This window comes from Triticum urartu, chromosome 7A, assembly GCF_056163025.1.
Source record: "Triticum urartu cultivar PI428250 chromosome 7A, HENAU_Tu73, whole genome shotgun sequence".
NCBI classification, from domain to species: domain Eukaryota; kingdom Viridiplantae; phylum Streptophyta; class Magnoliopsida; order Poales; family Poaceae; genus Triticum; species Triticum urartu.
Genome location: NC_141879.1, coordinates 107,769,592 through 107,784,571, shown reverse-complemented (window position 1 = coordinate 107,784,571; position 14,980 = coordinate 107,769,592). Strand labels below are relative to the sequence as shown.

At 48.8% G+C, this 14,980-nt stretch overlaps 1 protein-coding gene across 1 annotated transcript; it reads left to right on the top strand.

Annotated features, from left to right (window-relative positions):
* The first annotated feature begins 5,421 nt into the window (after positions 1-5,421).
* On the top strand, positions 5,422-6,952 carry LOC147958338 (B3 domain-containing protein Os03g0212300-like). Its single transcript, XM_087532099.1, has 3 exons — positions 5,422-5,526; positions 5,612-5,897; positions 6,936-6,952. The coding sequence occupies exons 1-3, from the start codon at positions 5,422-5,424 to the stop codon at positions 6,950-6,952; spliced, it is 408 nt and encodes a 135-aa protein (XP_087388225.1).
* The last annotated feature ends 8,028 nt before the right edge of the window (positions 6,953-14,980 follow it).

The window sequence follows — 14,980 nt, the reverse complement described above, 5'->3', positions numbered from 1 at the left end:
TTTTTTTGAAATTGCTATGTTCCCCAACAGTGGCATCCGAGCCAGGTTTATGCATAGATGTTATATGCATGAGTAGAACACAAAGGAGTTGTGGCGTGGGTATATACATATTGCTTGCCATCACTAGTTAATTCTTCATTCAGCGGCATTGTTGGATGAAGCGGCACAGACCAACATTACGCGTACGCTCACACGCGAGACTGGTTCTGCCGACGTGCTTCGCACACAGGTGGCTAGTGGGTGTCTGTTTCTCCAGCTTTAGTTGAATCAGATTCAATGAACATGGTTCTTTCTGAAGATCAAAAAGCAATCACTATACCGCGTTGTGGTTTTTGATGCGTACGTAAGAACGGTTCTTGCTCAGCCCGTAGCAGCCACGTAAAACTTGCAACAACAAAGTAGATGACGTCTAATTTGTTTTTGCAGGGCATGTTGTGATGTGATATGGTGAAGACATGATGAGATATAAATTTTTATATGAGATGATCATGTTTTGTTAAAGTTATCGGCAACTGGCAGGAGCCTTATAGTTGTTTTTTATCGCATAAGATGCAAGCACCAAATAATTGCTTACTTTATCGCTATGCGATAGCAATAGTTGTAAAGAGCCACTACTAGGGAAAACCTTACACATAGAACGTTAGTAGTAGCACGGACTAAAAACACACGCTGGTGCTAATTAGCAGCAGCGCGGTGTTTTAAACGGCGCTACAGATACAGTTATAGTTGTTGCGCGCCCGAGTACAAAAGCGCTACTACTAAAATTCCCACGGCTTAGCCGATAGGCTGCACATAGTAGTAGTGATCTTCGCTGAACCGCGCTAGCGCTATTTGCTTTCTAGCAGCGCGTTTATGTTGAGAGGTGCTACTGCTAAATTAAATAAAATTAAATGGAAAGCTAATAGAAAAGTAAATTAAAATGAAAGAAATACAAAAAGGTGAAAGGAAAAAATAAAATGTAAAGAAAAATAAGTGGAAAAGTGGAAAATAAAGAGAATGGTATAGCAGTAGCGCGTATCCAGGAACGCGCTATAGCTATGTTAGCAGTAGCGCACTTCTTGGAACACGCTACTGCTACTTCTGACTAAACCGCTCGATTCGTTTTTCCCAACGGCCACTTCCCCTAAATCGCAACTCCTCCGCTGTCGCCGCCGCCGTCGCCCGTCGGCCGCCGCGTGCTCTCCCGTCACTCTCCCGCCTCGACACCGCCCCGACCCCAGATTCGAAGCCACCCCGACCCCGACCTCGACGCCGCCCCCGACCCCGACCTCGATGCCGCCCTCCGTCGCGCGCCCGAGCCTCGACCCCGACCCCGACCTCGACGCCGCCTGCCCCTCCCTTGCCGTAGTCACCGTAAGGCTCTGCCTCTCCTCTCCCCTACCCTCATCTCTCTCTCTGCTAGGGCAATTTATATATGTGTTGATGTTGTGTTGATGTTCATATGAACCCTAGATTTGTTTAGGGCAGTAGTCATTTTTTAGCATTTAGGAAAAATGATTAGCAAGTTTTTTAGGAAATTAGCTAGGGAATTTTTTTATGAAAATGCCTAAACAGTAATTTCATTTGCATATTGTTGTTATATGATATATGTCATTGATGTTCATTTGCATATTCCATTATTGAAGTGGTTCGATTGTGCCCAAGTGGCGTTGTTGTTTCCAGGAAATGAAGCCGAGTGGCCCATGTTTTGCCGAAATGTTGATTCATTTCCGTTCCGGCAAATTTCAGGTTCTCGATTTCTCCACTTTTTAGCAAAAGTCATGCCGAAATTTTCCGTGAATTTCGGCATGACTTGTGCTACAAACTAGGACATATCGAGTGCCCGAGATTTGCCACACCGGGAAGGAGTCAACGTTCCTGCAAAGCATAGGCCTTTTTTATGTCATTATTCATTTTATTAGGTATAGAATTAATTGAATAGATTTAATCATAAGAACTAGTGAATTAATAGAACTAGTTGAACATGTCACATTTGTTGTTATTTTTTTAGTTAAAGCAATTTTTCGCGCATCGACGTCGGCGATGCCTATCCCGCATCCTCGTCATCGAGTCGGCGGAGGACACCTGCGTCACCAGACGGGCCATGTTCGGGACAGGGCTCCGCCGGAGTGGTACTGGGAGGCGCTACTTACCGGGGGGCGCATGTTGGTGAGGAGCCAGCCTGTCATTGACCCAAACCTTCTTTGGTGGCTGTCGCGTGGGCCAGTGACGGTCCAGAGGCTCGAGGACCCCGCGGAGGTGGTGCGTCACCGTGTTAGTGTGGAGAATGCGCACATCCGTCGCTACTTGTTTGCGTTGGAGCACATGTTCTCCAATACCTGGAAGGTTCTCCAGGGATCTCACTGGAGCTATGATCCTGTGATGGTTCCTTCTCTTTGGGTGTCCACCGCCCGCGCGGATACCCGTCGTGCGCTAGGGTTTTAGTTGTCACTACTAGGAAAAGGGCTAAAGATAGGATTGACACTAATGGTGCACCAGAGAAGTGGTGCGCCACTACTATATACTAATGGCGCACCCGGTGGAGATACGCCATTAGTGTGGATGACACTACTGGCGCACCAGGCAAAAGGTGCGCCACTAGTAAAACAATTTTTTTTTCATTTTTTCAAACATACTAATGGCGCAACCTGGCAAAGTGCGCCATTAGTAGTTAGAACTACTATGGCGCACCGGCGACAGAGTGCGCCAGTAATTTTTTTTTACTTTTTGGCAAAAAAAATTCTAATGGCGCACCGCTGGTGGGTGCGCCATTAGTAAGCTTCCCCCACTCCACCTATTCCCCTCCCTCCCCTCTTGACCTAACCGTACACCCCCTCCGCCCCAACCGTACGCCGCCGCCGCGCCTGCACGCCCCCTCCGTCCCCTGCCGCCGCCGCCCCGACCCCCGCCCCCGCGCCCCCACGCCCCCTCCGTCCCCTCCGTCCCCTGCCGCCACCGCCCCGACCCCCGCCCCCGCGCCCCCACGCCCCCTCCGTCCCCTCCATCCCCTGCCGCCTCCGCCCCGACCCCCGCCCCCGCGCCCCCACGCCCCCACCGTCCCCTGCCGCCTCCGCCCTGACAAAATATTACTGTTATGATTTAAACAAGTTTGAACATATTTAAACACAAATAAATATAAAAACATCATTTAAAATGCATAAAAAAATATTGGGGAGCCTGGGAGTCGAACCCAGGACCTCTTGGTGTGTGTGCTGCGTGCTAACCAGCCGGGCTAGTCGGTGGGTTCTGTTGTAGATAGGGTTAGGTTGTAGATAGGGCTAGTTGGCTAGATTAAAACAAAATTCTAATGGCGCACCGAGGGGTGGTGCGCCATTAGAATAGTCGTACTTATGGCGCACGAGGGGGTGGTGCGCCATTAGAAAGCTTCCCCCCACACTAAATCCCCAATCTCTCTAATCTCTCCCCTGCCTCATCGATCTCACCCGCTGCCCCCCGGCCGTGTTTGCCGTCCCCCTCGCCGCCCCCTCGCCTCCTTCGCCGCACCCATCCCCTATCCATCCGAGGGAAGGTCAAACCAGCCGCCCCCCCTCTTCTTCGGCCGCCCGCTCCGATCGCCGCCTCCCTCCGTCGCCTTCCCTCCCGAGGTAGCACCTGTTTCCCCTGTTTCTTGGATGCGTAGGGGGTGGTTGGATTTGTGTGGGATTTTTAGGTGCCCGTGCGGGTTCCTGGCTCGGATGCGCGCGTGGGATTGGGAATGCGGGTGCCTGGACTAGGGTTTTTGGGTCAGGTTCGGGAAATCTTGCGGCTTGTTGGGACTGATTCACTTGTGGGTCACAGTATTCCCCACCCACGATGACTCCGCTAGGGCACTTGAACTCGGGATACAGTCAATCGATGGTAGAGATTATCCGGTTATATCGCCACGGGGGGTTCGTACGGCTGATTTGATGGGGTTCGGTATAAAGCCTTAGCCTGCAGCCTGCTAGTTTGTGTTTTCGAGTTAGGTAATGATGTTTTGGTTGCTCTGTTTATTTCTGCGTTGATTGGCAATGATTATAGCTCCTGCATGTTTGCTGGCATCTCCTTACATGAGGTGGAAAGATGTTTTATGTGATGAACTCAATGCCCCTGCACTTCTTGTTTGAGTTGTTCATTGCAACTTTATGCAAGCTGCAATACTAGCTGTAGTGGAGGTTCATGGAAGTGCCACCTCCTTTCCCCTTTCCTGTTCCACCACTTCATGTTTCCCTCTGCTATCATGTTTCCTGCTCTTGCATCTCCACTCTTTCCAGTGAAGCGGTTACTAGTTATAGCTAGATTAGCTGACCAACCAACATGTCCTTGGTTTCCTTTGATACAGTTGGAGAAGGGGCACTGATGTGGTTCTCAGCTGTCGGTGTGCATTGATTTTTCAACTAAATAAGGTGGTACTGAGTACCTAATTAAATTTTGATTCAGTTACATCGATTGACACTGAAGAAAACAACTGACTAGAAAGCTGAACACTTGGTCCGTATTCATTTGCAGTGAACATACATTTTCACTGTTCTTATAATATTTGCTTGATGTCAGATTATGCTATGAGGATATTAGTCTAAGCCCAGTCTTGGATGCATTGTTTTATCCTGCGGTGGTTAAAGTGGTTCTGAAAATTATCTAGTTTGACATGTACTTGTCCAGCTATCATAATCTATTCTTTGACCTGCATCTTGTATATATCTTATCCTGCGGTGTTATGATAATTTTAGTATATATCTTACTGTCCTTTGCTGATCTCGTTGTATTTTCAATTCACAGGCAACTCTTCGACGAAGTCTCCTCCAGGTAATATATGTCTCATGCTTTCTAAAGAGTACTAGTATACTGACTAAACTATCCACTTGCTATACTTAGCTGCTCTGTTGTCTGAATCGTGACACTTTGCAAGCTGAAACTTGCCTATCACACTGTCGTTGTATTGCTCAACTAAAAACACAAATATTTGTAGTTTTTGCCTGTCATAATGCAACTAAGCATACTAGTCTCAACTAAGCATACTAGTTTTTTGTAGTGAGACAGTAAGATAGTGAGACAGTAAGAAGGAAACTTCCCAGATTATGTAGAAAGAAAATACTTGGTTTAACAGCAAGTACCATCACATGAATCAAAAAAATATACGGTGGGAAAAATAAAATGGCAGAAACCTGGGAGGTTCTGGTTTGCTGTATCTCCACCAGTTTGGGTTGGTGAATGTGGATGATTTTTCTTATCCTGTGAACTCATTATACTGCTACAAGAATTTGGTATCATCATGGTGTCAAGTAAAGAAATCTAAATGTTATCTGTATAATACCTTGCCTTGTTTGGTTGTATCGATTATACCTATATGTTGTCCAGTAGGTTTGTTAGGTTTGATAGCATAGAAGAAATAGACAGGGTACTCCATATGTTTTATGATCTGTTGTAAGGGTACTAATTGGTCTCTTCTGCTTCTTATCAGAGATGGCGGGAAGCAGCCACCGCCGCTCTGCAACACCGCAGTACGAGTTGGATTCTTCCAAGTTCTTCACTATCATACTTGGGACTTCAGTATCATCCATGACGCAGGTATATAAAACGAGAGATCTCCCCTTCACCCATCTCATTATGATATCTGTTGTTTGCCTACATCACTCATTGTCCCAAACTGCAGAGGCTGCCTGACAGTTTTATGAACATGCTGATGGGTGAAGATCCGCCAAATAATGTGAAGCTGCGACAGGCCGGCAGCGGGTTTCGCAGGCTGTGGGATGTGGAGTTGGTGATCAAGGAGGGCCACATGTACTTGTCTCGTGGGTGGGAGAAGTTCTACCGTGCCTATGACCTGCGGCTGGGGTACTTCCTTCTCTTCAGGTACGACGACGACGCCACCATGCTCATCGTGAAGGTGTTCAACGCGACTATGTGTCGCATGCGCTACGCTGAAGATTATGATGCCGGTACGTTCTACCTCTTCTTATTCCTCTACATTTGGCTTTGTCTCACATCGATTGTTAACGGTCATTGTTGCATTTGGACAGGTAATGGGAGCAGCAGCAGCGACAATGGCTACAGCCAAAGCAGCAGCGATTCTGGCTGTAGCGAAAGAGCAGCGATTCTAGCAGCAGCATATACAACAAGAAGGATGATCCGGACTGGAGTGTGGGAGAAGAGGAGCAGAGTGGGGATGAGGAGCTGCAGGATGATGATGGGCATTAGGCTGAGGATGACCTGGCGCTGGTGGTGGCTGACCAAGGGCAAGAGATGGTGGTGGCTGACCAAGGGCAAGAGATGGTGGTGGCTGACCATGGGCAAGAGATGGTGGTGGCTGACCATGGGCAAGAGATGGAGGTGGCTGAGGATGACCTAGCGATGGTCGTGCCTGAAGGTGGCCTCGCGATGGTGGTGGTGCCTGACAATGACCACGCACCGGTGGTGGCGCCGGCGATCCCACAGCTGGGCGACATGACCACGCCAATTGAGGTAGAAGACTACATCCCACTGCCTCCACCGCCTCCACCGCCTCGCCGCTCTTGGCGCATCAGGCTGAGGAAGGAGAAGGATAAGAACAATGCATGAGAACTGAACTTTGTCAGGTATGTCAGATCTCCAAAATGATATATCTATATACTTAGTTACCTATGTTATCTCTAATATGCTTAGTTTCCTATAGGTTAGCTTCATTTTACCTAAGTTAGCTCTAATATGCTAACTTAGAGCTTATATGCTTAGTTTCCTATAGGTTAGCTCCAAAATAACTTATGTTAGCACAAAATGATCAAGTTTACATAATAAGCTTATAGTCTTTTTCTTATTCTTCTTCTTTTCCAAAATGACATAGGTTAGCTTCATTTTACCTAAGTTGGCTCTAATATACTAACTTAGAGCTTATATGCTTAGTTTCCTATAGGTTAGCTCCAAAATAACTTATGTTAGCACAAAATGATCAAGTTTATATACATAATAAGCTTATAGCCTTCTGCTTATTCTTCTTCTAGTGTTCTTCTTCTTCTAGTATTCTTCTAGTGTTCTTCTTTTTCTTCTTCTAACTTCTTGTTTTATCATTTTGCAGATTTGATTTAATTCACGGAAGCTTGCATGGATGGAGTGCTTCTTTTCCATTTGTGTTTTTATTTTGTATCAATGTGAAACTTTTGTGAATTGATGGATAACGGTGTTGGATGAACAATGTGAAACTTTTGTAATATGTAACGATGGAACTATGTGTTGGCTATGTATGTACATATGATGGAACTTGTGTGTTGGCTATGATTGTATATATGATGGAACTTGTGTGTTGGCTATGATTGTTATATGGATGCTTGTTGTATATATATGTGTTGGATATCTCATAGGTGAAATAGTGACCTGAGATTAAGAAAAAAAATTAAAAAAATTGTTACTAATGGCGCACTACCATGTGGTGCGCCATTAGTATAGCAGACACTAGTGGCGCACCGTTGGCAAAACTAATGGCACACTGCCTGGTGCGCCATTAGTATACCAGATACTAATGGCGCACCAGTGGTGCGCCATTAGTAAAAAATTCTAGTGGCGTGATACTAATGGCGCACCAGTGATGCGCCATTAGTAGGCAAAACTGGTGCGCCATTAGTAGCCCTTTTCCTAGTAGTGTGTATTAGTGATGTTATATGTATGATACTATTCGGGATGTGTTGGGGATATCACTACTGGGCGTAAACCGGCCTATCTGGGCCGGGTTAACTTCGTTAGTAGTTAAGTATGTTAAAGCCCAAGAAGGCAGATGAGGGCTTCCAGGCCCATAGTCGGTTCAAGGCCTGTAGCCGTAAACCGACGTTGGTATTTAACTTGTATTGTAAGTTAGGAATAAGTAGAGACCAAACCGGACACATCTATGAGCCGGTATTGGGACTCTGTGAACCGACGGGCGTCACCCGTGTATATAAGGGGACGACCCTGCGGCGTTTCAAGGACACAGACAACAACTCGAGACATAGGCGAAGCTTGTTTGCTCCCTGATCATCGAAACCCCATCAATTCCATCACAACTAGACGTAGGCTTTTACCTTCATCGAAGGGGCCGAACTAGTATAAACTCTCTTGCGTCCCTGTGTCCGCTTTAACCCCTTCAAGCTAACCCGTCGCGATGGCTCCACGACTAAGTCCTTTCTCTAGGACATCTGCCGTGACAAAACCATGACAGTTGGCGCCCACCGTGGGGCTATCGCACGATGGTTTCAAGTTCTTGGAGGGCCGCTTTGAAGGACTCGAGGGCTACGCCATAGGCTGGATGACTAAGAGTCGTCGTGGCAAGCTTTACATCGACGATGCAGGCTGGGGCCCCGAGGCCGGCTCAGTTGAGTATGGGTACCGGGTCCCCTTTGGTGGCATACACGTTTTCATCGGCAAGATCGGAGAACCGGGCCCTGAGCCGGATATCTGCACCGACCTCGCCAAAACGGCTCAGCGTGCTCGATCTGCCCGGGTTAAACCAGCCATGAAGCGTGTCTTCGTGGGAGTCATCCATGGAGGAGGTCATGAGGATGGATCGGGATCTTGCGGCGAGACCGTCATTTACTCCGGCGATGAGTCATCAACCGGAGAAATCGAATCTCTATATCAGCTACAAGATGGCCGGATTGGGGGCTGTTCCGATGCCGACAGTATTCCAGACCCCTCTGATCTACCCAACCGAGTTGGAATATTCATGGCCGGCACACAAGCAGTGCTTCATTCTTCGACCGCTGCGGCAACAACCTCCGGTTCAGCAGTGGCGACGGCTGCCGGGGCAGGAGGCCCTGTGCGCCCGCCGGCTCAAGTTCTATCAGAGCTATTTGATGCATTGGCTATGCTTATGGCGGAAGCTAATCCGGCGAATCAGGACGTCCACAACGCGGAGATTGCAAAGGTAAGGGAACAGATCACCCAGGCCAAGGCGGACTTGGCAGCTGAGGATACCAGGATGGCCGCAGAGCGGGCCGCTCTAGACACACAAGCCTACAGGCTCGTGTTGGACCAGAATGCATCGCATGAAGTCATGAGGAGGAAGTACCGATCCCGTTTGCCTCCGGTTTTCGAGGCCAGAGACCTTTTCAACACCCTGGGAGTAGGAACCAGTAATCCGCTGGAGGGAAACCGGGCGGAAGCTCCTGGGACCGGTGCGCCGGTTCAGCCTCGTCGGATGGATCCGCCTCGTCAAAACACCGTTATACCTCAGGCTGTTTCAACACCTCCGGGTCACTACTCCAACCCAATGGACAATCTCGTTGCTGCTGCTGCACGGCTGGAGGCCATTCCAATTGGAGGTGACTCACCGCAGGCGATAGAGATGTGACGGGTCAAGGAGCTTCTTAGGACAGCTTTGGACCAACAGGAAGCATAATCGTACAGCCGCGACCGGATCCACTCGACCCCTCGCCCAAGCCGGAGCTATAGCAGGCGTATGGAGGAACCGACAGTGTCAAGTAATGAACGACGTGGAGCACCCCACGACAACAACCCGGCGGGTGGTGCTGATAACGCTCAGGAAGTGGTGGACCGGGCCCGAGCACGCAGGGAAGCCGAGTTAGCCGCACAATATCAGCCTCGGCAGCTTACGCCGGTTCGTCCAACTATTTCGGTCGAACCCGGTGTTACTTCTAGCTCTTTGGGGGTGCCTTGCCTTGTCCCCGCTTTACGCAATGTGCGCCTGCCCAAGGATTTCAAGGGCCCGCACAAGGTACCAAATTACACGGCGGATCAACCCCCAGAGACCTGGGTGGAGAGCTATGAGATGGCCATGGAGATGCTGGATGTGGATGATGCGGCATGTGCGAAATACTTCACCATGATGCTTGAAGGAACGACCCGCACTTGGTTAAAAAGCTTACCGGCCAATTCTATCAGTTCATGGGCCCAATTACGAACCCGCTTTATCAATAATTTCAAGGATACATGTAAGCAGCCCATGTCGATAGTAGACTTAGCTGCCTGTGTCTAGGAGGAAGGAGAATCGACGACTCATTGGGTGCGCCGGGTCTCACAAGTGTTGCATTCATCAGACCGCATCAACGCTGACACCGTAGTCCTAACCCTAGAAGGCAACTGTCGGTTTGGGCCCCTAAAGCTGAAGTTAGGACGGATGAAGCGCCATTGCACTGACATGGGGACCCTCATGGCTGCTTTGGTAAAGTATGCTGATTCTGATAGTACCAAGGATCCCGAATCTGATGATGACAAGGCAGGGAAGGGAAAGAGGAACACCAACTCCAAAGGTCAGCAGCATCACTGGGCAGGCAATGGTGGTGGAGGCAAGCGTAAAGCGGATGGTAACATGGACTTTGTGGCTAATACCAACACGCAGGACAATGGCCAGCGACGCAAGGGTAAACCGAAAAATCACAGTGGGGCACCCAACCCTAAGCTAGACCGCCTAAATTATCTACTGAGCCAGCCCTGTCCAAGACATGGGACGAAGGAGGTGCCAACAAACCACCTTTGGAAGGATTGCTTCATTATGCAGGAGTTCAAGAATTCTAATGCTTTCCGGTATGATCACGGCTCTGGCGGTGGCTCAGGATCCGGGCCGAGTTACGGTGGAGGAAATTCCGGTTCAGGATTTAACGGTAATCCGGGCGGACATAACAGTCAAAATAATCAGAACAACCAGGGTGGTTACAACCAGCAGCAGCAACAGTCAGGTTACTAGGTCTTTACCACTAGCTTGGACAAGCGAGACCGGAAGGTTCAGAGGCGGGAAGTCAACTCTGTTGAACCGGCCGTGCCCCGTTATCTATGCTGGTCTGAACAACCAATCATATGGAGTAGAGAGGATCACCCTCCCCAGGTTGATAATCCGGGTTAGTTGGCTCTGGTGGTGGCGCCTCAGGTGGGAGGTTACAAGTTCACCAAAGTGCTCATGGATGGAGGGAGCAGCATTAATATCTTGTACTATGAGACCTTCCGTCGTATGGGACTAACAGATAAAAATCTCAAACCGTCTAATACGGTGTTCCACGGTGTGGTACCTGGCAAGTCAGCATATCATGTTGGTAAGATAGCTCTGGAAGTGGCCTTTGGAGATGATCATGATTCCAGGTCGGAAACATTGACGTTTGAAGTGGTGAAAATCCAAAGTCCATAGCACGCCCTGTTTGGGCGACCGACCTACGCCAAGTTTATGGCACGGCCCTGTTACGTGTATTTGCAGCTCAAGATGCCGGGTCACAAGGGGACAATAACGGTTCACGGAAGCCGTAAAATTGCTTTGGAGTGCGAGGAAGGAGATGCGGCCTACGCAGAGTCGGTTTGTGCCACCGAGGAGCTGAAGTATTATAAGGATAATGTTGATCCGGCGGATATGACTCCATTAAAGAAGCCAACTACGGAGCATGATCTGGCCCTGAAGTTCAAATCGGCAGCAGAAACTAAGCTTGTTGACTTCGTACCTGGCGATTCGTCCAAGCAGTTCAGCATCAGGGCCAACTTGGATCCGAAATAGGAAAGCGCGCTCATCGAGTTCATCTGTGAGAATCGGGACATTTTTGCATGGAAGCCCTCTGACATGGCAGGTGTACCGAGGCAACTCGCTGAGCACACCCTTAATGTGGATCCTAAATACAAACCGGTGAAATAGTTCCTCCGCCGGTTTAACGAAGAAAGACGCAAGGCGATTGGAGAAGAGGTAGCCAGGCTTTTAGCAGCTGGCTTTATTGTTGAAGTTTTTCACCCTGAGTGGCTTGCCAATCCGGTGCCGGTCCTTAAGAAAAAAGGCACCTGGCGCATGTGTGTGGATTACACAGATCTTAATAAGGCTTGTCCGGCAGATCCTTTTTCCCTCCCCCGTATTGATCAAATTATTGATGCTACAGCGGGTTGTGAGCGTTTAAGTTTTTTGGATGCATATTCTGGCTATCATCAGATCAAAATGGCAGTTATGGACCAGGAGAAGACGGCATTCATAACTCCCTTTGGAGCCTTCTGTTATGTGTCTATGCCCTTCGGGCTCAAGAGTGCCCAGGCAACTTATCAACGGTGTGTACAAAATTGTCTTCACAAGCAGATTGGCCGTAATGTACATGCTTACATGGATGATATCGTGGTTAAGTCCAGGAAAAAGGAGACTCTGGTTGACGATTTGAAGGAAACCTTTGATAACCTGAGGACGTACAAGATGATGCTTAATCCGGCCAAGTGTGTCTTTGGTGTACCGGCAGGCAAGTTATTGGGTTATCTGGTGTCCAACAGGGGAATTGAGGCTAATCCAGAGAAGATCCCAGCCATCACCTCCCTGGCTAAACTAAAGTGTATCAATGATGTTCAATGCCTGGCAGGCCGGATTGCCGCGTTAAGCCGGTTTATCAGCGTCCTTGGGGAGAAGGCAATCCCTTTGTATTAGATGTTGAAGAAGACGGATCAGTTCGTCTGGAGTTCTGCTGCTGATGAAGCATTTGAGGACTTAAAGCGGCAATTGGCCAATCTGCTTATGCTCGCCGCTCCTATTGACAAGGAGCCGTTACTGCTATATGTTGCTGCTAATGCTCGTGCGGTCAGCGTGGCTATTGTGGTGGAAGCTGGTGTACGGAGTTTTTATGGCAAGCCGGAAGCTTAAGAAATACTTCCAAGGGCACCCAATTACGGTGGTCAGTTCTGCTCCTTTGGGGGATATCATCCAGAACCGGGAAGCGACTGGCTGGATTGCCAAGTGGGCTATAGAGCTTGGGCCGCACGGATTGAAGGATGTGCCTCGGACGACGGTTAAGTCTCAAGCACTTGTTGATTTCGTCAATGATTGGACGGAACTACAAGCACCTGAAGAAAAGCCGGATCACACATATTGGACCATCCATTTTGACGGATCCAGGCAATTGGAAGGCTCGGGGGCTGGAGTCGTATTAACTTCCCCACGAGGTGATAAGTTTTGTTACGTTCTCCGCTTAATGTTCCCTTGTACTAACAATGTAGCTGAGTATGAAGCCTTGCTCCATGGTCTCCGGATGGCTAAGGAGATGAATCTAAGTCGAGTTAAGTGCTTCGGTGACTCGGACCTCGTGGCTCAACAAGTGCTGGCACTTGGGACTCCAAGGACCCACTCATGGCAGCATATCGTCGTGACGTGGATATTGTTGCAGGTCACTTTAAAGGCTATCAGGTGGACCACGTGGACCGACGGAAGAATGAAGCGGCGGACGCTTTAAGCCGGCTGGGCTCTCAGCGCAAACCGGTCCCGCCCAACGTTTTTCTGGATGTGCTGCACAACCCGTCGGTCAAGCTCCCTGGTGAAGCGGATTTGGCTATTCCTGATCCGGAGGCTCAATTGGTGGCAGCTCTTCATGTCATTCCGGATTGGACGCTTCCTTACCTAGCGTACATGAACCGGGGCGAGTTACCAGAGGATGAGACTCTGGCCCGACAGATAATCCGGCGGTCCAAGTCCATGACTATTATCAATGGCGAGTTGCATCATTGCAGTGTATCAGGGGCGTTTCAACGTTGTGTGTCTCCTGAAGAAGGCTGTGAAATTTTGCGTGAGATCCACGAAGGAGATTGTGGTCACCACGCCGGTTCAAAATCTTTGGTAGCTAAAGCGTTTCGCCATGGCTTCTATTGGTTAACTGCCCATGCTGATGTGGAGGATCTGGTCAGACGATGTGACGGTTGCCAAAAGTTTTCAAGACGTGCTCATGTGCCGGCTCAAGAATTGAGAATGATTCCAATTACTTGGCCGTTTGCGACTTGGGGGCTGGATATGGTTGGGCCTTTCAAAAGGTCCAAAGATAAGAAGACTCACCTCTTGGTGGCGGTTGACAAGTTTACAAAGTGGGTGGAGGCAGAACCTGTTAGCAAGTGTGACGCAGCCACGGCGGTTCAGTTCATCAAAAAAGTGATTTTCCGGTTTGGCTTTCCACACGGTATCATCATAGATAATGGTACCAATTTGTCCAAGGGTGCCATGAAGGAGTTCTGTGAACGGGAGCATATCCGACTTGACGTTTCATTAGTGGCACACCCACAGTCCAATGGTCAAGCAGAAAGGGCTAATCAAGAGATCTTGAGAGGCATCAAGCCCCGACTCATGGTTCCTTTGCAGAGAACGCCGGGTTGTTGAGTAAAAGAATTACCATCTGTGTTATGGAGCATCAATACACACCGTTCTTCATGGTTTACGGAGCGGAGGCGGTTCTCCCCAGTGATATCCGTCATGATTCACCTCGTGTGACGGCTTATATTGAAGCGGACAACGAGACAGCACGGCAAGATGCTTTGGACCGGTTGGATGAAGAGCGTGACATAGCAGCCGCCCGATCAGCGATTTACCAACAGGATCTTCGTCATTATCACAGTCGCCGAGTCAGAACCAGAACCTTTCAGGAAGGAGATTTGGTGCTTCGGCTCATCCAAGATCAGACTGATATGCATAAGCTATCCCCACCTTGGGAGGGGCCTTTCGTGGTCAGCAAGAATCTGCACAACGGGTCATACTATCTGATCGATATTCGAGAGCAGAAAGACTCACGTACATCAGAGGAGGAGACCAACATGCCGTGGAACATAGCTCATCTTCGGCCTTACTATACCCGAGCCATTGGCTCTACTTATGTACATATTACGACGATGTATATATTATGATTAAATATAATAAACCGGAACCTCAGCTAAAGCGGGGTATCTGTTCTTTTACATCGTGTGTGGTTACACGGAGTTGTTCTAAAGCAGCCTCCGGTTTACCCCTTGAGTTAGCTTTTCAAAAGCATCATGTTATATCACTTGGGGGCCAGGTCATGTCCGAACCAATGCAATACCTCTTGATAGGCTAGAGCCACCAGATCACTTGGGGACTTGGTCACGTCTGAACCAGTCATGCCTCTTGATCGGCCTAAGGCCACAGAATCACTTGGGGGCTTGGTCGAACCCGAACCATTTCCATGCCACTTGATCAGCATAAATGCCACGGTTTAATTTGGGGACCTGGCTGACTTGAACCATAGCTACACCTATCGGGAGCTTGGTTGTGTTCGACCATGGTAACGCCATCTGATCAGCTCAAATAAGCCTATTTTTGCAAACGGTTTTGTCATTTCCT

Coding starts and splice junctions, on each gene's coding strand:
- LOC147958338 (XM_087532099.1), top strand. CDS start 5,422: ATGGCGGGAAGCAGCCACCGCCGCTCTGCAACACCGCAGTACGAGTTG. Junction 5,527..5,611: donor CAGTATCATCCATGACGCAG/GTATATAAAACG, acceptor CCCAAACTGCAG/AGGCTGCCTGACAGTTTTAT.